The following is a 27,310-nucleotide window of genomic DNA, read 5'->3' as shown; positions in this document are numbered from 1 at the left end:
AGACTGAGCACAACTTCCGTTCCCTACCACCACCACCTAGTAACAAAGATCCATTAACATTTAGTAGTATTGGGATAGTTTCCAAGCACAGGATTCTAGCTAATCCCAGAATAGCTCTGTCTTCTAAATTCTTAAAGGAGTGTATCTCAAGAGCAAGTGAACTAGGTGCTCATTTTCTGCCTAAGACAGTCACCATCATTTTGTGCAAAAGGATTTATGTGATGGGTTCCTTCTTTAAGTGTTGCTACAGAAGAATCCTTGAAAGATGCTGGTCCTCTTGTCCTTTGAGTCATCTGATTTGAGAAAACGACTACACTGTAATACAGCAGGAAGGCAGCACCAGTGACATACGGTGAGCTGCCACAGTGAGACCGTGAGTACTGTTTTCAGATGTTACTGAGCTAATGCAGTGGCCTTGGACATTTCCGTTTAACAGGCTGGACTCTGCCTCCCAACTCAGCAACTTTTCTGTTAAAGCAACACTATCGCCTTTTCATGATACTCTTTTTCAGACCTAGACAGTCAGGTAAAAACAGTGATGTCCCAGCTCTACTCCACGAACCTTTTTTAATCAGAGCTTCCTCAAGCAAGAGGAATATGTCCCGCAAAGCCAGCTCTGCCTCCTCGCCCTGGTGGATCCCTGAAAAACTCCAGTGTCTTCTATTGGGCTTTAGAAATAGAAACAGCAGACCTGTGGTTTCCTGCACACGTCACAGCTTCAGCGTCTTAGGGGATAGTGATGGAGTCCGTGAACAGCTAGAATCTTCTAAGGTGATGACAGACTACTTCATCCAGAGGATGAGCTATACCATCTGGTTGGTTTCCTCCTGCTGTCACATTTGCTCTTTCTAGTATAGAATCCCCAAAGCTGTCCCTTATTACACAGATCTTTGGTAAGTCAATACACTACTGCTGGTTTCTCCTACTTCCAGTACAATTTCTGGATTAAATAAAAATCTTTAGTTTCCAGATTTTGAGGATTGGTTTCACTGAGAATTCTTCAAAACAAAGGAGAAATCTAATCTAAAATTTCTTACTAAAATAACATGCTCATCATTTAAAGCATTATTTATACAAATGCACTTTATTGTTTTAAACAGAACAAAAGAAGAGGCAGAAAATATTTGCATATAACAAATCCTAGCTTATAAATGTCGTTTTTAGTGGTGATGTCTCTACTCTTCATTGAGGGATTTTTTTTTTTTTTTTTTAATTTGCTTCACTGTGTCTTGAGCACTGATATTAGAGAAAAGCACATCGGCATAAAGTGTAACCAGTGTCTCAAAACACTGGAAGAACTTGGAGAGCAAACATGATTTTCCTTATTTCCTCTAAGTATTCTTTACTAAAACAAAAGGTGATCTTTGGCATAGACTCATACTTTAAAGGCATTAATATTGCATTTATATCAGGTAAGCAACTATACAAATATGCTGAGGGCCTTGAAAATAATCTTCATCAGTTAAAAAGAAGTAGAGGAAGCCTGAGTGTACAGTACCAACTTAAGACAAGTTTTACACATTCAGTGCTGGGAGCTAACACATGTTAGAGGTGGGAAGGAAGGACATTCAGGCAAGGGTTCTTACTCCTTTACTCATCCAGTTCTGGCTTTGGGAAGAAACACGGTTTCGTGTGCTGGGGAATGCTTAGACAGCAGTGGTAAGGGCAAAAAAGGAAAATCGCTTTTCTCACTTTGCTACCAGGAAACTTACGGTGATAATTAAATATTATACCCAGTACTCTCGAACAATAATAGTACTTGGGAGGGGGCAGAGGATGCAAGGGGCTTCGATGCAGTTGGTTGAGGGAGGTAGGAATTACTGAGGACTATTTCCCATTGATTCATCTCCAACGGCGCCAGGACAGTCCACGAGTACCACTCTCCCACAAGTACCAGTGTCCTTCAGATAGGACTGCCTTTCCATTCAACACTACTGGGGGTCAAGCACCGATACTTAGGACTGAATTTCAAAAGGATAAAAAGGATCTTTCAAATCACAGATAAACAAACAGGTATCTTTAAAAATCTTGTTTAGGAAAGGTGTGGGGGAGAATACAAAAGCCAGGATAGGAGACATGATTTGGTTAAAAATTAAATGCAGCATTTCAGCTCAGAAAGAACAGTAAGAGCTAAGAATGAGTTGATAAGGCCTCAGCACAGACCTCTGCAGGCAGTGACAAAGCATGGAGCGCCTGGGAATGGCCCTGCTGGGGTGATGGACAGGGCCGCCCCCTAGCTACTCCACCCCTCCCGCGGCAGAGAGCACCAGGACACACAGTGTATTGGTGGGGTGGCTACCTGGGTGGGTTGAGGCAGGATATGGGACAGGAAGTTTCCCTGGCACAGGCCTGGCTCGGGCATGGTAAAGACAGAATGCGGTGATTCTGTAATTTCCTCCTGACGGAGTGAAATGTGGTTTTATACTGTGGGGAAACTAGAAGGATTAAATTGGGGAGGGCAGGGAGTGAATCCAGGCCCCCGATACTGGGGCTCCCCGAAGGCCAGCTTCCCCTACAGCAGCGAAGCTCACTTCTGGGAGGGACCCAGGTAGCACAGCCAGAACGGGCAGACAGGCTCAGCAGCAACACGGAAGGCATGTTTTGGAGGCACAGTGATCTTCTTCACTGACTTGCTTGAGCCCTGGATTGTGGGAGCCTGGTGGGGAGAATGGGGGGAAGGGGAAAGGAAGCAGAGAGGGAGCAAGGGCAGAGCGAAGTGTCTGGCTAGTGTTCACTCGTAGATTCTGAGCTTGTGTGAAGTCCAGGGGCTAGAAACCCAGTCTGCCTACTGGGAGAGTGTGCACAGGTATAACTGAGAATACAGACACATTTCCAAGTGTCCATGACAAGAGTATAAATGTTTTCTAACGTGAAGAGGCCCCATTCCTTTGTTAGGTCAGGCCAGGATGTGGCTTTCAATGCCCCCAGCAATTCTGGGCGGCTCCTGAAACTCATGTTCATTCTGTTCAGTAGGGGTTTCTGTGGCAGCCGGGTTCAGTCAGGTGCCTACTGGTACCAGGGAGTCTTTCTAACCCAGCGCAGTGTGAATCCAGCATCTGTTCGAATTTTGATTGAAGCTGCTTCTGCTTCTCGAACAGTCTCCTTCACAGACTGCATAAGGTTCTGGGCATTGTGAACCAGCATCTCCGTAGCCTGCAAGGAAAGAGGAGCTCTCCATTACTCACAGTTCCTGACGCAGCAGCCCTGCCTCCAAAACTGGCTGGAGCCAGGTATGGACTGGAGTTTCCCTACCGCCACCTGGCATTCCCCATACTTGTCGCATCACTGGTGGTTTAGCCAGATCACCCAAAAGAACCCAAACTGGCCCCTCACTGATTGTGTACTGTACCCTCAGATGGCCTCCAGGGTACACGCTTTCCTGGTTTTCCAACAAGCTCCTCCTCTGGCTTTTGCTGTTCCCTCTCCCTGAAATACCCTTCCCTCCAGGTCCCCATGGCTCACCCCTCACCTCCTTCAGATCTTCATTCACTTGTCACCTCGGTGAGGCTTTCCCTGCTTTTAAACCACTTTTAAACCACTTTCCCAACTCACAGCATTCCTAGTCCTCCAATTCTCTCTTCATTTTTCTCCGTAGAACCCACATCACTCACTGATGTACTGTATTTTTTACCTAGGTTGTTTGTCTTACCTGATTTTATCTAAAATATAAGTTCCATGAGAGCAAAAATTTTTGACAGTTTTGTTCACAGTTGTACCTCTGTGTTAGGACAGTGCATGGCACATAAGAGGTATTTTATAAATATTTAATTAATAAATGAAAAAAAAAAAGAATTCAACAAACCAACCACCTTACAAATCTATGAAAATCTAAATAAGTAAAACTTCTAAATACACAGACTTATAGGACTAGGATCACGCTGGTGTTCCACCACAGAAAGTCAGGGAACTCATCAATCCATTGGCCCAGTAATTTTTTTTTTAACTATTTTTGAGCCATAGACCTGTGAGGATTTAATAAAGGCTATGGATTCTCCTCAGAAAAATGCTCACGTGCACAAAATTTTTGCGTGCAGTTTCAGAGGGTTCATGGGCTCTGACACCTAACCATGTGCTAAAATTCTTTAACAGCTGACATTTGCACTTGGTCAACAAAGAGGCTGAGGCCCAGAGAGGTTCCGAGAATTGCCAACCAAACTCTCACCACAGTCAGAATGAGGACTCCAAACTTCTGACTTGCAGTCCTGTGTTTCTTCCATTCTACCGTGTTCTCAGTTTCCAGTTTTTTTTTAATCGGAATATTTAACAGAAGATACTAGATATTCCCAAGATACATTTCTGTTGATTAATTAACTAAATGATAAGGTCTGAAATTGAGCCTTATCCTTCCTTCCCTGTTTCTTTCTACTTCCTTTTCTTGGGGCAGAAGAGATCACATGACAGGAAACAGCTCAGGGCCCAAACCCTGCCTAGAACATATGGAAGTTAGGGATGAAAATCTAGTTCCCGTGGTTTAGGAGAAGAGAGGGTTAGGATGAGAGCTGTTGGATTAAAACATGGCAGTGAAAGCAGCAGTACTGGCACAAAGACGAGTAGCCTCCCGTCCCCTCAAAAGTGCCCCATCTCGGTCTTCTGGCCTAAAGATCAGAGACGGTCTCCCAAACTATTTGTGAGTTCCCCCAAGGAGAGAGACTATCTTTTTTTTTTAACTCCCCTATACAGTGCCTAATTCAGTGCCACATACACAGCCCATGTATGACGAGCCTTGTCTGGGAGGCTCAACGTAAGATGTGCCACCGACCACAAGAAGAAATTGGGAATCTGGCTCATAGCAGGGCCTACTAGAGGAGAGATAGGGAGAGGAACAGGTTCTCCAATGAGGGCTTTCTGAGAGACCTTGGCCACATTTCCAGGAGGCAAGGAAGGAGGGCAAACTCCCAAGAAACGGTTGCAAAGGTACATGTAAGAAGCATTGCTCCAGGGAACCCTCCCACCTTCCTCATTTCAATCTCTGTCAAAGAAACCAAAAGAGAAGCAAGCAACTCCTCTGAGCTGTCATTTCAGCCTCAGAACAGGTCCCTGAAAAGCCTACACCAGTCGTCCTCCCTGAGGTACTTACCACCCAGGAAACAATGAAGCAGAAATTCTCTCCCGCTAAAATGACACAGTGGGGCAAGAATGAACAGGCAGTGGAGGCCTCGAGAGAGCCAAACCTATTCCAGGGAGCAAAAGAACTGCGGAGTCCTAACTGCTACTGATTCAGACGCTTAACCTCCCTAGGTCTCAATCTCCCATCTGTATAAAGTGACAAAAGTGGCACATGTGTTATACTTTCCCTTCCAAATTTCTGACGCATCTCTCCAACACAGACAACCTTCTGAGAGCGGAAGACTCCATCTCACATACTGAATCCTCGATCCACAGGTAAAAGTCCCCAAAGCTGAACGAGACTGCTACAAAGTGGCAGAGAAGCTGCCAGCAGAACACCAGTAGCAGGAGGCACGCACCTGCTCCGACTCCTCGTCGCTGATGTTGGTCCGGCCCAGCATGGTGGCCTTCACGGTGGACAGGATTTTGAGCTGGGTGCTTATGGTTGGGATTCGCTCACACACCTGAAAAGAAAATTTCATTTAGTATGTTTCTGTATTTTTCTTACCCGCAAGCTCCTTGAGGGCAAAACTCATCTGCCTCTGTACTCCCAGGGGCTGGTGTGCAGAAGGCACTCAGTAAATTAGTAGCGGGATCCCACCTGTTTTCTCCGAAGGATCTGTATAGTTCCTTTGTTCAGAAACGGAAGCATTAAAATTCTTTCATTTGATTAGGAAATAAACTTTCATGAATCTTTTCCAAATACACGTGTATTTATTTCCCTGCTATTTCTGTCCATTTTGAAGTGCCCCCTATGCCTTGCTCACCCATTTTTCTCTCTCCTGCTTTTCTCCCTCCCACATCTCACCCACTCTGGTGCGCGTGCACACGCGCACACACAGAAACACACACACTCCTGAGTACCTGTAAGAGGTTGGTTCTAATCCGCTTATCTGTGCACTGCTTGGCAACCTCCTTGGCCAACCGAGTCACCTCATCTGAGGCCTTGGCGATGTCCTTGGCACATTGAATCAATGCCCGCTTGGTACCACTGCCTCCTCTTACCAGCCGAGACATCTCAGCCATCAGCAGAGCCATGCGCTTGGCTGCTGCAATGATGTCATTGCCCTAGAGAGAAACAAGTATACAGTGTGAGCTCAGCCCACGCTCCGGTCAAGTCAGGGAAAGAAGTGGAAGCACAAAGAAGAGAAGGGAGCCTGCTGCTCTAGCAGCCCTCTGGAAGGATGAGAAGAGAGAGGATGAAGGCCGTTCCTGAGTGATATGGATAGCACATGAGAATCAGACAAAAGAAGAGAGAACCAGGGCACTCGTCCCAGAGAGAGAGAAAGAGAGAGACAGAGAGAGAGAGAGAGAGAGAGAGATCACCTGACTGAAAAGGAACAACTGGATATTAGTCTGAAAGGGCTACGTGTGCGCCCCAGGCAGAGCACTAAACAGGCACTTAGCATATCCAGGTTAATCATGTCCATCAAATGGGGACAGGCCCAAGAGTTGGTTAAACAGGCATTTTCCTTTCTAGAGGGGAAAGCAGTAGAGCTGGCCTGAGGGGAAAAATACAGAGGCGCCTTCCAGATGCTGAAATCATCCTCATCATCCTCACCCTTGTCACAAACAGCAGCCAAGGACCGTCGCTACTGAACTAGAATTTAAAACCCAAGTAACCATTAATGGGCTTGATTTAAAAATTATATTTTCTGAGCTCGACGACTCCTGCCCTCCTTCTACTGCCTTTGTTTATCAGCCTAAAGGAACATATTATTTTCATTTTTCACATTTACAAAGGCCAAGAATCAATCCTCCAGTCCCCTTAGATAAGTGGCTTCAATTAAAGGAACTTTCAGCTAAGAGGATGCTGCAGGAGGCATTAGGAAAACACCAGTCATGAGTCGAGCTGTAAATGGAAGCCCCGCTCCAACTAGTAACAGTTTATCTGAGATTTGGCATTTTGGTTCATTAAACGCCTCATGGGTCATAACAGAGAAATATACAAGTCATTTATTATATGCCCTCAAAAGGCTTATCTTTTGGCTGAAAACAACCAAAATCACTGCATCTGGGTAGTTCAAACCTACCCAAAAGGCCAGGCCATACTCATTTTTCCCCTCATGCTTTTCAATGTCTACACGATGCAGTGAGGCACACAAACCACGCCACTGCCGGGCGCCCTGTGAGAGACGACCCCAGGCACCAGGAAGTGGCTGATCACTGATGCTAGAAGGCGTGTACCATCTCAGGCCGAGGAGAGGGATGGGAAGAGGTCATGAGAATGGGTTGTGTCAGACAAGGCCGTCTGGGTCCGCCTCTTCCAGTGCAGACCTGGGGTCATTCTACGACTTCACGACCTCGGTTAGGACAGTGTGGTGCCAGGGTTAGTTATTACCCATTACTCTCCAAACCCTTTCTTCTTGCAACATGCCACCTTCAAAGGGGAGCAAGTGATCCCCCCACCCCTCACCCGCACACTAGCTTTGGTTCAGTCTCCAAGGCCGAGGTGCTACTGCTGCCTGTCCTGCAGCCTTGAGCGCTCTCCCACCCTTTGCACGCAAACCTGGACAACCATGGAGCCCCATTCCCTGTGGGTTCCCATTCAGGCCAGTATCTGCCACACAGCCAAGTGCAGGACAGCAAGCAGCCCTCCCCGGAGACCCTGCTTCTCACCCTGATCACCTCTGCGGAGCCATCCGTGCGTCAGTGACAGGTCAGCAAGGGGGCGGGGGGGAGATATGCAAAGCTCAATGGTCAGGCCAGGCGACCTTCTAACGGTTTACAATGGTTCCTGACCTGCAAGTCACTGAGAGACCCATCCGTGGCTTCCCACGGGCTGTGAGGTTCCAAGAGTGGCCACAAGGTCAGTAAGCACGGGAATCCTTTCAAAAAGTGACCCCGTCTCTCTCTACCCCTCCAACACAAATGCAATCCCATTAATTGGGCATTAGCAGACCTTTCAAACTTGTGAAGCCAGTCCTAACAAGGTGCAGACAGACAGACGCCCGCCCTGCCCAGACTCACAGGACCCACACAGATCATGAGTGATGCAATGTGTCAAGGCTGCACGTGGCCGGATGCATATGGAGCAGCCCCAACTGGGGGTGCCAGTCAGTACCTTACTAGACCACTTGGTAGCTTCCCGATGCAATGACTGAGCCGCGGCCAGAATGGGCTGGTTGACCGGCTGACTGGATGGCATTAACAGCAGCTCAGGGTCGTAATCGTCTTCCATGTCCGGGGGGACAGGGAACCCAACAGCATCAGCCGCCTCTGCCTCAGCTACAACACCTATACCCACCTCAGCAGCTGCGGGACCCGGCTTTGACGACGGCAGGAAGGATGAGAAACGGGGAAAGCGTTAGTACGAGCAGTAGGACGCGGGGAACTGAGCTTCAGCTGGTTTAGTAACCAAAGCCTGCCCAGGAGGGGAAGGAAGGTGGCGTGCCCTCCAGGAGCCGATGAACCAAGCTCCACAGAAGGGGGATTCTCAGCCTCCAGCACCGGCCCACGACCCCCTGTCCACAGTGGATGAAGGAGAGAGACTCAGTCCCGTGGCAAAGGGTTTCCAGAGAAATAGTTACGCTAAGAAAGCAGGTGACATTCCTTTTTTATACACTTATTACCAAAATTAACCTTGCCAAGAGTAATTCTCACATCAGAATGTTTTAGAGGAGCCAGACAACCAAACAATAGTAGCTCGTTACCTTTAAAAGGAATCCAAAGAGAAAACCCAAACGCAACCACACAACCTGCTGTGAACAGAACGAAGAGAACACCCTGATGGCACATTCGGACACTCTCCCACCTCTCCCGCACACCAGAAGTGACATGGGTCAGCTCTGCGGCTGCTGGACATATTATTACTTCCTTCAGGAGTGACAAGTCCCGGATTTTAAAATGATACATCAGAGGCAATCGATGTCACCCCCCGGAAAGTGGCAAGAAAGCAAACAATGGTGAGTGAAGAGGACTGATCGAGTCCCCTACAACCACCCCAGCTGGAAGGAACCTCCCAAAGACACCTCTTCCAGCGTCTCATCTTCGGGAAAACTCACGCTTCCGACCAGCTCGTTATTCCCTCAAGGGCTTCAGAGACCATGCTTGCACGGTCTCATAGTGCATCCATTGCTAGTACTGACTCAGAAAACTGTTTCCTGGGTACAGCCTAAATCTTCCTGTTGCAAAATAGGGTTCTCACTCAACCCACAATCAATTTACATATTCCACAGATAAGATAATACATGGACTTGGCAATTGACCCAGGCTGAGCTCAGAGGAGCCCAGAATTGGTGCCCATAATGGAACAGGACCCATGAGGGGGACAGGATGAATTTACCAGGGATGGGGACTCTGAAAGGCTGGGGAATCAGGAGCTGAAAATAGGCTGGGGGTGTAGGGGGTTGGGAGTGGGGGAGAAAATAAAAGGAATTGCCTCCGTGAAGCGGAACCACTTTTATATGAAGAATGGTGAACACGGATTGATTCTGTCAAACATCTCTAACCAAGAGGAAGTCGGAGTTTGTGTGGAATTTTATTTCAGGTTGCTGTCCCTCCTAAAAGTCTTCTCCTGCACAGGAAACCAGTCTCCAAAGGGCGATGACAAAGTTGGAGGATTCAGGGCAAACATGGAGTTCGGGTACCATCTCAGTCCTTTCCCCTAAACTGTCTCCACCAGGATTCACCCCCATGCCTTAGAGGAGAGGCCAGCTCACTGCTGCTGGGGTTCAGAGTCCCAAAGTGTACAAAGACAGACACACACACACACACACACACAGGCCCCCCTCACCCCTAACACACACCCCGCCCCTGTCTTCACCAAGCTCAAGGTCACAATCCCCTGGGGTTACAAGCCTCCCGCCACCATCCACCTATGGACTTCCGGCCACAGGTGGCAAAGGGCTGTACCTATGCTCGCCAAACCTGTCTATCCCCTAAGTTTTATCTTCATCTTTACAATCCAAGCGTATTTTATGTGCTGCTGTACGATGTACCTGGGCTTAATTTAATAAAATGTAAATGCCCTTTAAAATCTTTGAGTAAAACCAGCTTTCACTGTCGTCCCCACCGCACTCCCCACGTGCACTGGTACTCTGGTCCCAGGGGTGTGCACGCCCCAGCTGAGAGAGACGATTATAAATCATTCCACAGGTCAGACCCAACCCCAGCAAGACCACCACTCCTTCTCAGAACCTGGGCTCAGCGCTAACAGTTCAGAAAAATAGCATCACAAAGCCAATGTCAATTTCCCAACCTGAAAAATCCCAAGATCAGCTGCATGTGCGGGAAGACCCTGGGGAACTGCCTTCAATACCAGAGCTTGAGATCTGAGGGTGTGAACAGAAGAAAGGCAAACAGATGGTGGGAATGAAGATCTAGGGTCATATAAGAAAGAGTTGAGAACTGAATTAGGACTACATTTCACGGCAAGGTGAGCAGTAAGTTTTAGCTCTTATCTAGAAAAGTTACCACTCACTTTTCATCATTGAGGGGGAAATAGGCAAAAGTTATTCATGGGGCATGACTGTTGCAGCAACCAAATTCTCACCACCCACATTAATATGGACACTTTCAGGTTTGTTGAGCTGGAGTTAGCCTGGCGCTGTCTTGAGTTGAGGGGCAAGATGATTCTGAGAAAAGGAAAGGGCACATGGCTTCTAAGACACAATCTACCTGCTTCTATGAAAAAGTAGAAGGAAAATGTAAACATTTCATCTCGCTGTAGCAGAGCTCACAGAAGACAGTTTCATATTTGGGGAGCTGATAATTAGCAAGACAGCATCTAAAACCATTCAGAAATCCCAAGAAAGAAAAGCAATTTCTAAAAGACCCCAAATGTCCAGCGTCTGGCACCTGACACACTGATGGACAGAACCCTCTTCTCAAACCACAGGGATCTCCGCTCGCACTTGCGCTGCTAGGAGAAGCCATCAAGCACCAGGAACATCTCGTTAAAACCACACCTAAGAAGAGCATCATGCCATTGGCAGCAAAAGAAACCAAACCAGAGAAAGGGGGTGACTCTCCAGACAGACGCTTCTTCTTGGGTGTTGTGCATGGTTCTTCCTCCTTTCTCAGCAAAAAAAGCTTCATTACGTACCTTGCTGGACCATTTGCGAGCTTCATCATGGAGCTGCCTGGCAGCCATCATCATTGGCTGGTTAATCACCTCCCCGGCCTTCTGCTCAGGGAACTCTTCATCCTTCTCCTCCGGCGGTGGGGGCCTGGGCGGAGGGACCTCACCCTCAGGCAGAGGTGGTTTGGGAGGAGCAAGCTCATCTGTCAGCTGAGACAGGATTAAGGGCCAGGTTGTAAGTAAAGCCCAAGAACTCCCGCCCCCTAGAATTCTTCCCTTTCCTCTAAAAAGCATCCCCAGAAAAGCCACCCACATTCACTCCACAGAAGACCACCTACACTGAGCCTAGGGGCCACCTGCTTCAATCTCAACAGAAACATATTTTCTTCCTATTTTCTCCACAAAAAGCTACTGTTCTGGCCGTATCCCAGGGAGGCACACACAGCGCCTCCAGACCAAGGATTCTTAAAGACAATCTAAGTTCTGGGCCCGACTGACGAGGGGCAGCTGCACAGGCCGTAACCTCTCTGACAATGAGTGGGTAGCTTTGCCAAATGACCTCCAAGATCTGGATAGTAAGTATCATGACTCTAGTGATCACATAAGAGCCATCCCAGAATAGCCGTCTCTCTGGCCCTAACCTTACCCACTAACAGCCCAGCTGGAAAGCATCAAAAGAAGCATTGGAGGCGAGGCAGGCACTGCTCCTTAGCAATGGGCCCAATGAACCAATTTCCTCCTCAACCAACTTAGAAACTGGTATCTTTTACTGGCATTAAATATGGGAAACTAAATCAAGGAGAGTAAATCAAAGTATTGCCTTGAGAAACTATTCCCGAGGTCCTGCTATCTCCAATACTGTTAAAACAAATGTCTAAAAATAATCACTGTTTCTGATTCCAGGATTTGTGTCAGCAAGATAGTATCCAGCTAGCCTCCTCCTAAACCATTCACCTATCGAAGAATAAATTCATGTGTGTGTTGGGGCGGGGAGGCATCAAAAAATTTTAAATTATAGTTGGGGGGAAAAAAAACAAAAAGTCAAGTAAAGGAAAGAAGAACCTACGTAAGATTCGAACCACCTCTGTTTTGCCGTTATCCACTGGGAACACAGATAATCTCACCACCAGCTGTGCAGGTCACATCCCCACTCCTCACTGACCCCTCAGCCATCACATCCACACGTCCCCAAGCCAGCTCCTTTGCTCCCGTCACTCCTGATCACAGCAGGCCAACACCCCAGGGCCCCACCTACCCAGCACACTCCATGCAGAAGCACTGGCTTAGGACCCCACCAGATTTAAGCATGAAAACCAAGTGGTGGCTCTGACTAAGCTTTAAGGAAAAGCTAAACATAGGCGCTTGGTGGCTGAGGCTCCAGGACACAGCTCTGGTCACTTTCTCTTGCTACAGCTCTGCACCCTGGGGCTCGATTCTCCCCATGTCTCTGAGTTTACTTACGCGGAGCTGTTCAAGGTCTGGCGGAGGCGGCGGGAAGTCAGGCTCCTGAGGTTGGAAGGCTTCTCTGACCTTGGCCACAGCTCCCAGGATCCGATATCCCGAGTCCAGGAAGCTCTTTTGCAAGCCTAAACACAAGACGGCCTCACTTTCAGCTGGCCAGGTCAGCGCCCTGGAGCACTGTCTGTCCAGCCAAAGAACAGGTTTCCGTTAACAAAAGCTGGATGTGAAGCTGCCAGTAAAGCATCACAGGCAGGGACTGAAGGGGAAGGGAGGTGAGAGCAAGGCCAGTACCCTGGGGCCGGCAAAGAGTCGGAAGCGTCACACGCGTCACACACCAGTGTTCCCTGCAGCGCGCAGGGAACCTTCCTGTCTGTGCGACTAGCGAGCCCTTAGGACACTCCTGGCCACGAACACTTCGGGCTCAGCTGGTGCTCATCACTTGTCTTATGATAAAGCAGTCAGGAGATAAGCCTGCCCAGCTCGGAGCAGGGGAGATGGCAGTGTCAGATTGGGCCTCCGTTCCCTGGAGAACTTCTCACCTTTCTCGCTACTCCTTTGCTCTACTTGGCCTTCAGCGTATTAACCCGTAGGTTGAGCTGCCACTCCTACCTCCTGAATTCCAGTTATCTGGAATTCAGGAATCTACTCAAAACTATTAGAAACTCCAATTAGGACACTGAGCATGTCCCTAGTGATGGCGGGATGAGGATACTGGAAAGAGTCCGCCCGGGCTCGGGATGGACAGGGTGGTTCCTCCCTCCGACTCTCTCACACAGAAAGGATTCGACTCACAGACCAGGCTAAAAACGATGGATGCTCACAACAAAAAAACTCGGCTAAGGAAAACCCAGATCTTTGGGTGTAAAACCAGGAGACATATCAGTCAACGTTAGCCCTCCAGGTTTGACAGAAACAGAGACTGTTTTACAGAGAAAAAGCATTTTAAGAAAAGCAGAAGAGAAGTAATGCCAGTTACATAAGCTAAACAGTTGGTAGACTGGTTATCATGCATCCGTTGAGAAATGTCCAAATGAACGACTCAACAGGGCCAGGAGCTCCGTTAGTCAGATAACATTAAAAAGTATGGAGAGGTGGGTCCAGAGAAACTTACAACAAATCTGCCAATACTGCAGAGCATATTTTGTCCCATACTATTTGGGACAGAAGAAGATTCATCTAGCATTCGCAAGCTACCTATCTATCGTTTTGGCTCCCAGACTGTATGCAGCGCTTGTGGGGTGCACATTCCCTCACCACCCTGTCAGCTTCCTGACTTCTTAGTGGAGCGAGCCACACCACACATTGCTTACCAGGGTCAGAAATGTTTCCAGCCACAGCCTTTGCGTCCATCACCATCGGAGAGATGGTTTTGCTCAGTTCATCAGAGGCAGCTTTCACAGCCTCACGGAACTTGGGGTCCTCAGAGTTCTCCACCTCCCTCTTAGCCACCAGCAGGATCCGGTTGGCCCGGCGAGCGATGCTGGTTGCCCCAGCGACAAGCATCTGAGGCTGAATATTAGCCATGGCTACTTTACACTTGTCCAGGTCTTTTTTAATTGCTTCTTCGGAAGCATCCAACAGAGATTTGGTGTCAATGGCTTCGTCCACCAGCCCTGTCACGAGAACAGAAATGGAACTTAGCTCCTCCTTTAGAAGAACGGAGACTCCAGAACGCTGTTGTCCAAGTTTCTTATGTGAAAGTATAGTACCCAGAATTCTCTCCTACAGCTCAAAGTCCTTCTTTTGTGATCAAAAGCGTCCAGGTGAATACCACAGTTTAAAAAAGTGAAGCTGCAGCCCAGGAGGCCACAGACTCTCACAGCATTTATACCAACCGTGGTCGCACGCCGCCTTCTGCCTACCAGACATCCAGAAATGCAACGACATCAGGAGGAAACTAGGATTGCGTCTGAAACCTTCACCACGTTATCTGTTAATAACATTTTCTCCTGTCCCATCTCACTCCCCAGCCACCTGCTGCCTGTTGGCAGCTTGTAGTACCCAAGACGAGCCACGCGGAGGATTCCAGTAACCCTAACAGCCTGTTTCTTGTTTCGGTTACCTCTCTCCAGGCCCCTCAGGAGCTCCACTTTCATGTCTGGCTGCTATGGACCCCTGTCACAGCAGGTTCTGCAGGGCAGCCGAGGAGCCTACATTCCTCGTTTCTTCCCTCTTCTCCTCTCCCTCCCTCCACAGAGAATGAAGAAGATTCAAGGGGCCACTTCGACTGCACAGACACGGGTTTGTAGGTGGTTCGTTTTCTCCTTTTTTAAAAAACTACGTAGTTGATAAGTTGGAGGAAACTCTGAGACAAGTTGTATTAAATGGTAGCTATTGTGGTTCCTTGAAATGTGAACCCACTGAAAATGACAGGGACACTTACTGTATCCACAAACACCGCCTCCCAGCCTCTGAAACCAAACTCTGGCTCAGACTGAGCAAAGACACTATTCAAAGAGAAGATAGGAGCTGTAACAATAAACATCACACCGGGAGGGCGGCATTAAAATAAAAGAGACTCAAAGAGTCTCTCTTCAGACAAAGTTGCAAGGGTTGAATGAGAAGCCGCTGCTGCTCAGCAGCCTTCATCAGGGCCAAGTACACTGTCAAGCACATGACGTCCCTTTATCCAATTACAGCGGAGTAACAGAACCGGTCCTGCTCAAGTTTCTCAGAACTCACTCCTCACGGATTAGATAAGAATTCTGCACCCAACTCTACCTGTCATTTTTTCAACATTATCGATCCACTGGTTCTTCATGGTCTCAAAATGTTCATAAGCAGCTTGGTTTCCGGGATTCCTTAGTAAGATGCGAGCAGCCGAGATGACCTGGCAATGACACGACAACCTTTAAACACCTGAGCACCCTCCCAAATACAAACCTTTAGGGAAACTCTCTCCTCTCTACCTACAGATGGCACTAGAAAGCCAAAAATCGGCAAGGCTCTTTTCAGACTGAACAATTTAGGCTTGGTCTCATAAACAGCTCCCCATGATGAGCCCTGGTCAAAGGTTTTCCGGTGACAGCCTGATACTAAGAAGGTACAAAAGTGACCAAGTAAATGGGTGTTCACTTGACACTTCAGAGTATGCACAAAACTGACATGTATTCGGGCCCTTGGTGTCAAATCTTCCATCTTAAAAAGCACCATGTTTTCAAGATACTAAAAATTACTAAAAGTGCTTTCACAACTATTATCTTACTGAATCCTCACAGCAACCCTGTGATAGAGACAGGACAGGTAATTTATCCATTTTACAGCTGCAAAAACCAAGACTCAGAAAAGTTAAGTGACTTGCGCTCAAGACTTCCCACCTGGGGGAAGAGAGACTGATATTTACTGAGTATTTGCTGAGTTACAGGCTGTACACTCATCCTCTTAATCCTCGAAACAATCCATAGGAAGGAATTATCTCCGTTTTACAGATGGGGAAAATTCAAGTCCAAATCTGTCTCCAAAGTCCATAGATGGTGTCTTTTTTTTTTTTTTTCAATTACAGTTGACATTCAATATTATTTTATACTAGTTTCAGGTATATGGCATAGTGATTAGACATTTATAAAATTTACAAAGTTATCCCCCCATTAGTCCAGTACCCACCTGACACCATACCTAGTTATTACAATATTACTGACTATATTCCCTATGCTTTGCTTTACATCCCCGTGACTATTTTCTAACTACCAATTTGTGCTTCTTCTTAATCCCTTCCCCTTTCTCACCCAGCCCCACAACCCTCCTCCCTCTGGCAACCATCAGTGTGTTCTCTGTATTTATGAGTCTGTTTCTGTTGTATTTGTTCATTTATTTTGTTCTTTAGATTCCACATGGAAGTAAAATCATATGGTATTGGTCCTTCTTTGTCTAATTTAAGTCTAGTTTCCTGTTTCTCTTTTTTAGAAATCTTAGTGTTATACAGAAATCCTATGTTTTATATTCCATGTTTAGAAAGTTTTTAAAGAAAGTTAGAAGTTCCTATTTTATGGAAGTTTTTTTTAAAAGTTGGACAAGTGTGACTTTTCAAGAGAGTCAAACTTATCAACATGCCATGCGGGCAAAAGTTAAACACTTAAAAGACATGCTTATTTCCCTGTCTCTCCCTGCAGGTCCACCAGCGCCTGTATAACGATTTGTAAAAGCACCGCAGTTCCCACTATGTCACAGGCACTCAGTAAATATCTGCTGAGTAAACGAATGAAAAAATAATGAAGTCTCTATAATTCAATTAGAAGAAAAAATATACAAACTTCGCACTCAATAATATTGAGCTGATATTTTTAAGAATGCCTATTAGAACTTTAAATCCTGTCCAATTTTTTTCTTTTGTCCCCACTCTGTCAGTATAGTGTTCACAGCACACTAGCTATACGTTGATTATAGAATTAAGCAGAAAAAAGAAAACAAGTTGTGGACACAAATGAATTTTTTAAAAATTCCCTCAAAAGTATGTGGGAAAAGGCATAAGCTCTAAAATCAAAACAAAGCAAGCTCTCAAGATTATCCAGTGTGTGTGTGTGGGGGAGTGGAGGGTGGGGTTGGCCTTACTGGTTTTTTTCTACCTTCAAAACTAAACTATTAATCATTGTAAAAAATTCAGACAATACAAAAACGATTTTGACACTATGGGTATGTGTGGCTTTTTTCATGACATTTTACAGGACATATTCAAAAATGTATAGAACCTGTTCTGTAATTAACCTTCTTGACTGAACACTAGGTGGTGAGTATTGAAATGATGAAAAGTGAGCAAAACTCCACCTGGGGAGTGAGTTCTCGGGCTGTCTTCACTGATGCCTGGATGCCTTCCACCGTTGGTTTATTAGCAGTTCCAACAGCAGCCGCTTTCTCTGCTGTGGCACCCAGCCTTCCCGAATGGTTCTCAAAATTAGCCGCCCTCTCATCAAATACCTTGAGGAAAAAACAAAGACAGTAAGAAAATTTAGAATGGGTCAGGCAGCCTATGAAAAACTCTCTAAGCAGAGGCAGCCACTGCTCAAAAACTTCACAGATGAGATCGAATCCTGGTTAATAAGACAACCAACGCCTCGTCTTGGCCCTGCTGTATCTCCTCAGAGGTGTGGCCGTAGCATCACGTGTGTGACTGTGTGTGCATGCACACGCACACACACCCTTTGATTTCAGTTCAACCAGTGCTTACCAACAGCACACAGGACACACAGTGCTGTGTCGTCTGGAATAAGGAGTTCAGAGACTGTGGAGACTTAAATAAGCCCCATTCCCAAAAGGCTTGTTCTCTAGTTTGAAGAGGACAGACACACCCACTCCAGGCTCTGGTGTAAGGGGCTGAGTACATTAAAAGCCAAAAATATCCACAGAGCTCCAGCCCCTCGTGCTCATGCAACCCATTACCATGAACGTTGTAAAAACTCTGCCCCGACCTCCACGGGACAGAAGCGATAGATGGCGCACTCACACTCAGGCCTGACACAGCCGTAAGGATGGCTGACTTGTATTATCCCACATGCAAAACCATCTACAGAATAGTTCATTCAGCTCCCACATTTTTAAAAAGTTAACTTTTCTTTTGACATGGATATTATACAAGGTTGCATACCACGAAGGGGAGGATTTAACTTAGACAAAAAAGACAAAAGCTCTTCTGCCATTTGTTGGGATAACATTATTGGAATTGATGCTTGGAAAAGCAAGGTGCTCCCAACAGTGCGGGCTCAGGTTTATACTACACACAGAGCATGTCAGAAATTGCCTGGCAGAATCCATCTCTTCTTTGCCTGTCCCTACCTGCCCATACCTGCAGACCAACTGTGGTCCTGGCAGATAATCCATAAAGGTCTCTTGGTTCAACAGCAGGCTCTAATCTCATGGTCAAGGTTCTGTGTTTACGCACTCAAATCTCTTCCCCATTCTGGCCTCTTGTTTGGATTCAGCTCCCTGAGTTCTTGCCATTTAATGCTCAGAATCTCTGCATAAATCTCTGGTCTCCTAGTCCCCTTCACCTAGCTTCAGTTCTTGTTCCTTTACTTGGCTGGTCTCCCATAATCAGGACCTACAGGGCTTTTGCCTACCTTGGTTGATCATCTCGACCCCCGCCCATGTCTGCTGTTCCCTCTGATTAAACTGATGGCTTAGATTGCTGTTCTTGTCAGTCAATCAAAATTCACTGAGCACCTACTATGTACCAGACCCTGGAGTAAGTGCTCAAGATACAAAGATGAGTAAGACAAAAGTTCTGCATCTCAAGGAGCTCACATCCTACTGGGGTAAAAAAAAAAAAAAAAAAAAAAAAGGCCCATAAACAGACATTTATAAGAGTGTGCTAAGTGCAATAATAAAGCTAATAACTGATATTATGGGAGCAAAAGGAAAGGCATTTTACCGATCCAGGAAGTAAAGGATAATGGGACAAAGGAATTAAATGAAAGAGAGACAGAAAGAACAAAATCCTGAAAGGAAGGACAGAATATGCAGAAAACTATAAGCAATTAGGCATTACTGGGCCACGCATGGAGAGATGGATTTGTAGGAAACAGGTACAGAGAGAGTATTAGAAGCCAGATCACAGAGCTCTGTCTTTCTCCTATGTGAAAGGGAAGGCCCAAGGAAGGGTTTAAGCAAGAAAATACCAGGATCAGATCTATATTTTTATTTTATTGGTTGCCCAGTGCCATTCAAAGACGACCAACCACAGATGAGCTGTCATACAGGCAGCAGAGGATGAGGTTCAGAACTAGAGCTGTGGCAACATGAATGGGAAATGGAAAGAATTCAGGAAATATTTGTGAAATCAAATTAACTTGACTTAATTTATTGGTATAGGAAGATGAAGGGAAGGAAATAGTCAATGGTGACTCACAAATTTCAAAGAGAGAGAGAACAACAGAAGGATAACATGTGCTGAGGTACCTATGAAACGTCTAGGTGAAGAGGACCAGCAGACAGCTGAAGCTACTAGTCTGAAACTCACAGAGGTCTGGAATAAAAAAAAGCAAATCATCTCAGCCTAAGGGGGCCACGAGCTGAACTGCCCAGTAACCGAAGCTAGAGAAACAAAATGAGGGTCATCACCAAATAACACAACCTCCACTCACCAGTTCTACGTGGTCCTGGGTGCCTGACCCAATTGCTTTTCTTTGCTGCCAGTACTAGTGAGGCTGGAAAACCAAATAATTGTTTTCCTACGTTCCTTTGCATCTGGGGTGGCCATGTGACAAAGTTCTAGCCAATGAGACCCAAGCAAAAGTCTCTTGGAGGATTTCTGGGAAAGCCATTCATTCAGTACCAACAATGTACCAGACATTGGTTTAAGAACTGGGAATAAACTGATTACAAAACAAAATGGAAATTTCATGCTAATGTGAGGGAGACAAACATGGAAATTTCACATTAATACGAGACAAACCAAAAATGAGGTAAACATGTCAAATGTTGATCAGTGCTAAGGAGAAGAGCAGGATATGGAGATTAGGAAATCCCTGGAAGTGGGGTTGCTACCAGAGATGATAAACCGAAAAGTGACATTTCAGAAGAAAGCTAAAAAAAGCGAGTGAATAATACATATAGGCGTCAATGGGAAGACCAGAGAGAACAAGCACAAAGGTTAGAACGTGCAAACATAAACAAGCAATACTGGGAATACAATGCAAGTTGGTCCAAGTAGGCAGAGGAAAGTGGGAGAGTGCGTCCACGCAAGGTCAGAGCGGATGGGGACAGATGCAGTGATGCTGCAGCCACCTGGACCACTCACACTAGCTCAGTGGAGCCAACAGTGCCCCTGTCTTCCCAGCTCTGCTTTCAGTGACTTCATATTCAAACAGCCACGATGGGAATATTTACATCATGGAAATCAACAAACGTTCCACATCTGGGCTTTTTGTCTGGGGGACCTTTTTCCTGGTGAACTAGTCTACAAGCAAATCACTGGCTTTACTATTCTTTCTAAGGACTCTGGCTTCACTCTGGGTCGGGGAAGAGTCATCAGAAGGGTCTGAGTAGAAGAATAACACCAAATGATTTAAAAGGCTCGCTCTGACTCCTGTGTGGAGAAGAAAGTGCCCTAATAAAGGGATAGTTACGACTGCAGCGGCTCCCATCCCTCATTTCTTACTGTCTTGAACACGATGGCTAGGGCTGCAGCAGCCATCTCACACCATGAGGAAAAGACCAAGAAAATCACAGAGATGCCAGCTTTCATGGTGTCAAGCTGCTGAACCAACGCCAAGCCACCTATCTCCAGGTTTCTTTCTGTGTGATGAAAATAAAACCCATCTGTTTTCATGTCTGATGGTCAAGTCTTCTACCATTTGCAGCTAAAGACCTTCTTAACTGACACCCTTGGTGACTAAAAGAAGCGATCGCAGGGCCTTCCCTCTTCCATCTTTCCACCCTTCATCCACAGCAGCCCAACCACTGCCCTTGATGTACACTGTAATCATACTTTACCTTTACAAACAAATAACCAATCAATAAATGGGATGTATGTGTGTGTGGTTGACCAACAGAAGAAACAGAAGGCTTCAGACACCCACCTCTTCCCTGTTGGGCGCATCAGGAGGGGCGGTGGCCGCCACTGCCAACAGCTTGATGGGCGTTGTGGTGTCGCTGAAAACATCTGACACCTCCTGAGTCATGGCCTCCTGCATCTGGGCTTTCAGATCCTTAAAAACATTGTTTACAAATGAAAATTTCCAAAACTATCGAAAAAGCACCTCTGCCACTGCCCTCACTTCACTGACACATTCATCCACTCAGCCAGTCTTTCATTCAATAAATATCTGTGGAGTATCAAGTATGTACAAAGCACCGAGCTGGCATGGAACAGGTGTAAGAGAGGAATCCTGCCTTCTATGGGATTAGTGTCTCGTAGAAGAGGTCAAACATGACCCACATTTCCTTACAGACTGTTCCACCCAATCAATTACTTCCTTGGTGACCTCTACAAAATGATACTGAGACAGAATCATGGGGTTGAGCCCCAAGAAGGCCCTGAGGGAGACAGAGTTCCTCACCATTCCCAGTGCCAGAAGGGACCACACTAACAATTGTAAGGACTGTTTGCTGGAGGCAGTGCCAAACTTCTAAGCATTTTCTTATATTAAGAGGAGAGAAATCAAGAATGGGAATTATTTTTTAATACAATTTTTTTTCCATTGAGATTCTAGAAAAATGTGATAACCAATGTACGTATCCATTTCTTACCATGGGTCTAAGGAATAGACTTCTTAGAAGTCTTCAAAAACTCTTTCTCATAGTTATCACACTCAGTCCAGTCTAGTTTTCTGTATTTACCCAAAGAAGTCTCAGTCACCTTCCCTGTTTCTCACGGTGGGTGGCATGTCCTGGCTGGTGAAACCTGAGATGGTTTTAGGTGTTACATAAAGAAATGTTTTTGTTTTGATTATTGTGTATTTCTTTTAAAGAATATTAGAGAAAATATAAGTAGCTCATCAATCTCCTGATTTCAGGATTATTATAAAGTTTTCTTTTAAATAAACTGACTTAAGTTTAGAACAGAAGTCCATTTTACGAAAATTACTGGATAGGGCAAATATCACGTAAGAGCTCTTCACTCAGTGAACTGGGAAACACAGTTGAGTTGCTGTCACACACTGGTGAGGCTTTTCCCCTAATAGGCTCAGAATTTCCTTAGGTTCTTGGTCACACTCTTTTCCCTTTCCCAAAACTAAAAAATTATATATTTTTAAAAACACTCCCTAGTTTTTCAATAATAGTAAATGTGTGAAATGTAACAACATATGCTCCGGAGTTCTACCTTTAAGGAGTCTTGGAGCTGAGATGCCAGGGCTCTCGCCTGAGGACTTTCCCCTTCCCCTCTGGCAGCCAGGTCAGCCAGCTGGGCTGTCAGCTGGTCCACTCGGTCACACTTTGCAAGAAGATCTTGGCGATAAGGTCCCATCATGACATTAGCCAGACGATGCCCTTCGGCCACAAGCCCCCGGATGGCAGCCTGACCTGGACCAAGAGGAAAACACTAAAAGTCACGGAGACCTGAAGAAGAAGCCAACTGCAGTGCCATCTGTTGTTTGTTTGTTTGTTAATAATAATATTTAGTGGCATTTTGTTTCCCCTAAAAACAGAAAAATTGGGGAAATACAGAAAAATTTAAATAATAGTAAACCACCCATAATCCCATCACTCAGAGATTGATATATCTGAACATTTCCTTCCAGTCTTTTTTAATGCATTGCATGTTCCTATACACATATACATTTCTCTTTCACATAATTGGGATCATACTATAAACTTTTTCCTTACTTCTTTTTATTTAAGATGAGCATTTTCCCACATAGTCTTCAAAAATCATGATGTAAAGTCTATGTAATATTTTATAATATTAACCATAATTATTTGGCCATTTACTTATTATTTAGCATTTACTCTGTTTATATATACTCTTGAATGTCACTCCTTGGAAACATCTCTAATTATTTCTTAGACTAAATTCCTAGAAGTCAAATCGCTGAGTCAATGGGTATGAACCTTTTTAAAGTTCTTGACACGTAACACCAAATTACCATTCAGAAAATTTGGTATTACCAATGTATTCCTCCACCAGTAAATAATATGTCTGCCTGATTCCTCAACACTGGGAATAAGCAATTTAAAAATGTATTTTTTTATCCAATGAATACAGCAAATGAAGTAATTAGTTCTTTCAGCTTCAGCAGGCTTGCTATCATAATATGACCTACATTCCTATAGATTCATTCCGAAAATCTCCCAAAAGTGAAAATCTTAGGTTATCAATGCGATTAGAGACTGCGTGGTGCAGACGGCCTCGCCACTGAAAATAACCTTGGTAGTTAAAAGCCTTTTACTTCTTTTCAAAAATTGTATTTAACTGGGTACTTTCTAAGGACTGTAATAACTGAAATACAATAGAATGGAAGTATACATAGACTGGAAATAATTAGTTCAAAGTTTCAATTCCAACCTGAGGACCTTTCTATTTGCCCACATTAAAATCATTTATTCATTAATATCTCTTGATTAAATCACAGAAATCTCAGTGGCTACCTGTGGAAATGTAGAATGACTTACTCACCAATGGTTGAAGAACCCCTTCTTCGCCTAATTACAGATGATACAGGATCCCTACCAAAAACTCGCTTGTTTTCACTGAGCCCAGTTCAATGAGGGTCAAGTTCACCGCTGCCCGCCCTTACCGACTCCTCGGTCGTCCAGTGTGGGGTTATCTATCCAGCGCTGCGCTTGCTCAATCTTGCCTTCGAGGTGGACAGCGGCTTTGGCGGGTCTGCTGTTGGCTACAGCCCTATTGGTTTTGGTCTGCAGATTCTGCAGGGCCGTGGCCACCTGTTTGGCCAATGCTCGGGCCTCTGGGGAATCTCCTTTCCCCCTGCGGAGAAAACAACACACAGACACTATTTACATGGAGATGCTGATACAAATGCTAATGGATGTCAAATTGCTAATGATTATTATTAACTTGGTTTGAAAGAAGAGTAGTTTATTCATTTGGCCCTTAAATAAGAAATGAGTAATTTAAATTTGGTTAGCTTTCCCACCTGACATTAAAAATTAGTTTGGAGCAGCCTAGCTCAATCAATCTCAACCATCTGGTAAACTGAGCTCAATCACACTAGGTTAGCTGACCGAGGTCAGCTGACCCCTCAGCCTGCCACCTCTGAACACGCTAGTTTCCTCAGCAACTAGGTGGGCCCAAGTAGCCATATTTCTTGTGCAGTAGTGGTTGAAATAGTTAGAGTAGAACTAGTTGTAGTTATTTAAAAAATAAATAAATAAATAAATATATATATATATATATATATATATATATATATATATATATAAAATAATTTGTTGCAAAACAGTATGTTTTGTTACACCAGCAGCAGCTTCATACATCTCCTGTTTACTGCATCTCTTGATGGCATCATTTCCTCTTGGGCTTGATTTAATCTCATGTTATTTTGCACAGTAACATGCTATATAGGCTTGTAGCTTAGGAGCAATAAATAGGCTCTACCAAATCGCCTGACAATGCATTTCTCAACATATATCCCCACCATTAAGCGGGAAATGGCTGTATGTGAGTATGTGTATGTTTATATATGTATGTGTACATATATATGTGATATAGTAATAAGTAATGATATGACTGACCACACATGGAGTTCTGCTACTATCACCTTTACCAATAATTCTCTTCATCATTAACAAACACTAATGAGTGTCTGCTATGTATATGGACCTGTGTTAGGATGCTAAGAATATAGAATCTCTGTTTTGAGAATTTTAAAATCTAACGAATGTTAAACAGACCATAATAATGGGTTAATATTAATGAACACAAACCTAACTATACTGACGTTTTATTTTACAAATGTTAAATTATACATCTTCCCAACCTAAATAAGGCAAAATTTGGGCCTCAGAGACCCCCCAAATGACCAAGTTTGATGTATTAGCTTGGTGCAAAAGTAACTGCAGTTTAAAAGCTTAAAAGAAAAAAATGCAAAAACCACAATGACCTTTGCACCAACCTAATACAATCAAATTTTAGCTGTTTCTTCAGTAGTTCTGTCACCACAACCTCCTGCCTAAAGTATGCCCCACTCATTTCCTACTTCATGATTTTAGATGCAAGAGTTTGCTTTCCTAGCCAATACTGCCCTCTTACTCGGTATAAGACTTGAAAGAACTCTAAAGTATGTTCACTGGAAAAAGGTTAGGCGCTGTCCCATGGAAGCACAGGAAACGAAACACACAACTTAAATGAAAAGCAGAATCTCACAAGATACTTAACTGTGGCTAGTATCCCTAGAGAAGCAGCTGGAGGACTAAGGTAGGAAAGAAGCAGCTTTTACTTTTGACACTGTACCCTTTCTTAATGTCCTTTTAACATATGCTGCCAGTTTTGGGGGGGGGGGTTTGTGTGTGTTTTTTTTTTATTTATTTTTTTTACATTTATTGGGGTGACAATTGTTAGTGAAATTACATAGATTTCAGGTGTACAATTCTGTATTTGTTTTGGTTTTTTTAAGAGAGAAAAATATCTATCAAAAGAAAAAGAGCAACACTTCTTTTTATTTAATCAAAGTAGGTGCCAGGAAAGCCTTTAAGAGAAGCTGTGGTTGAGGACGTTGTATTTAAGGATCTCTTATAGCTGCTACTCACGAAATAATATTTCTGGGGAAGGAAGAAAGTATCTTCATATACCTCTCCCCGTCCTCCCTTCACCCCAGGAAACTTTGCATGGCTATGTACAAATATTACTTTCCTCATACACCTGGGAAACAGATATATCATAAACACAATATAGCAAGACAAGTCCTAGCTTAGAAATGAAAACTACAGATCTTAAAAAAGCAGTTCTTGGGGCCAGCCCGGTGGCTCAGGTGGTTGAAGCTCCATGCTCCTAACTCCGAAGGCTGCCGGTTCAATTCCCACATGGGCCAGTGGGCTCTCAGCCACAAGGTTGTGGGTTCAACACTTCCAGTCCCTCAAGGGATGGTGGGCTCCGCCCCCTGCAACTAAGATTGAACACGGCACCTTGTGCTGAGCTGCCTCCCAGGTGGCTCAGTTGGTTGGAGCGCAGGCTCTCAACCACAAAGTTGCCAGTTCGATTCCTCGAATCCCACAAGGGATGGTGGGCTGCGCCCCTGCAACTAGAAACGGCAACTAGACCTGGAGCTGAGCTGCACCCTCCACAACTAAGACTGAAAGGACAACAACTTGAAGCTGAACAGCATCCTCCACAACTAAGATTGAAAGGACAACAACTTGACATGGGGAAAAAAAAAAAGACCTAGAAGTACACACTGTTCCCCAATAAAGTCCTGTTCCCCTTTCCCCAATAAAAAAAAAATAATTAAAAAAAAGCAGTTCTTACCATCCTAAATTAATTTAAAACTATGTGATAGGCAATGAATCACTCAACTCCAATTATGTCAATGATAAAATAGAGTAATATCTTACTTAGCCACGTCACACAGAATCAATGAGAATACAGTGGAAGAGCATCGCACATGCATTTAACCTACAGAATTCAACTATCTATGTGCTTAGCGGACAAAAGAGACAAGATTAAAGGGCAATTTAAGTGATTAAATACATACTGTCTTCGTAAATCTCCTAATTTAGAAGTCAGAGCAGATATTTCTCCAAGAGAACGTAGAATGTCATCTCTCTCTTTAGGATCATCACATAATTCTGCTATTTTCCGAGCTTCCGCCAAAGCCCCTCGAATCTGTTCTTCTCCTTCTGGTCCACCATGTGGATCTGCAAGCCAGTTCTGCACACAGAAATGGAAAAGAAGCACACTGTCATCTACTCATGAATCACATTATATCAAAGTTAACAATGCCATCAGAAATAGTTCAAAAGTAATCACAAGGCACACATTACAGTTTTACATACGTTCTTAGCTCAGGTAAAATCAAATCAATCCCTTATCTTTTAAAAAAAAATCTTTTTCTTTCCCAGTAGAAATAAAATAAGCTTCACAAGCCTTATCTCATCTTTAAATTAATCACACCTTATGAATTCTTCAGTTTCTCAAACATTTGTGTTTCTTTGTAAGATGAAATCATTTTACAGTAGTTATTCGAAAACTGTAACCCTTTAACACTGCTATGACCAAATGTAGTTGTGAATTCTGAGATGAAAAACAGTTTCAATATACTGTAATCTGTATCAGGAACTAGGATACTCTTGGTATTGAGTGCTTACTTTTAACTAATCGAAGTATTCAAAATT

At 44.7% G+C, this 27,310-nt stretch overlaps 1 protein-coding gene across 2 annotated transcripts in view; it reads right to left on the bottom strand.

Moving 5' to 3' along the window:
• Positions 1–1,184: 1,184 nt before the first annotated feature.
• The window catches only part of VCL (vinculin), a 94,200-nt gene continuing 68,074 nt past the window's right edge, over positions 1,185–27,310 (bottom strand). The window contains exons 10-22 of one of the 2 annotated variants that reach the window (XM_033131241.1): positions 26,671–26,846; positions 23,758–23,948; positions 22,344–22,543; positions 21,100–21,228; positions 17,351–17,500; positions 15,311–15,419; positions 13,900–14,202; positions 12,590–12,714; positions 11,153–11,338; positions 8,171–8,374; positions 5,971–6,174; positions 5,466–5,570; positions 1,185–3,153 (exon numbers count right to left, since the gene is read on the bottom strand). In XM_033131241.1, coding sequence (XP_032987132.1) covers positions 3,007–3,153; positions 5,466–5,570; positions 5,971–6,174; positions 8,171–8,374; positions 11,153–11,338; positions 12,590–12,714; positions 13,900–14,202; positions 15,311–15,419; positions 17,351–17,500; positions 21,100–21,228; positions 22,344–22,543; positions 23,758–23,948; positions 26,671–26,846 — 2,229 coding nt within the window. In that variant the 3' untranslated portion in view covers positions 1,185–3,006. The remainder of the gene's footprint in view (positions 3,154–5,465; positions 5,571–5,970; positions 6,175–8,170; positions 8,375–11,152; positions 11,339–12,589; positions 12,715–13,899; positions 14,203–15,310; positions 15,420–17,350; positions 17,501–21,099; positions 21,229–22,343; positions 22,544–23,757; positions 23,949–26,670; positions 26,847–27,310) is intronic. The other variant, XM_033131240.1, reaches the window with a different exon arrangement.

Source organism: Rhinolophus ferrumequinum, chromosome 16 (genome assembly GCF_004115265.2).
Source record: "Rhinolophus ferrumequinum isolate MPI-CBG mRhiFer1 chromosome 16, mRhiFer1_v1.p, whole genome shotgun sequence".
In the NCBI taxonomy this organism is placed as follows: domain Eukaryota; kingdom Metazoa; phylum Chordata; class Mammalia; order Chiroptera; family Rhinolophidae; genus Rhinolophus; species Rhinolophus ferrumequinum.
This window is presented reverse-complemented; position numbering and strand designations above follow the sequence as displayed.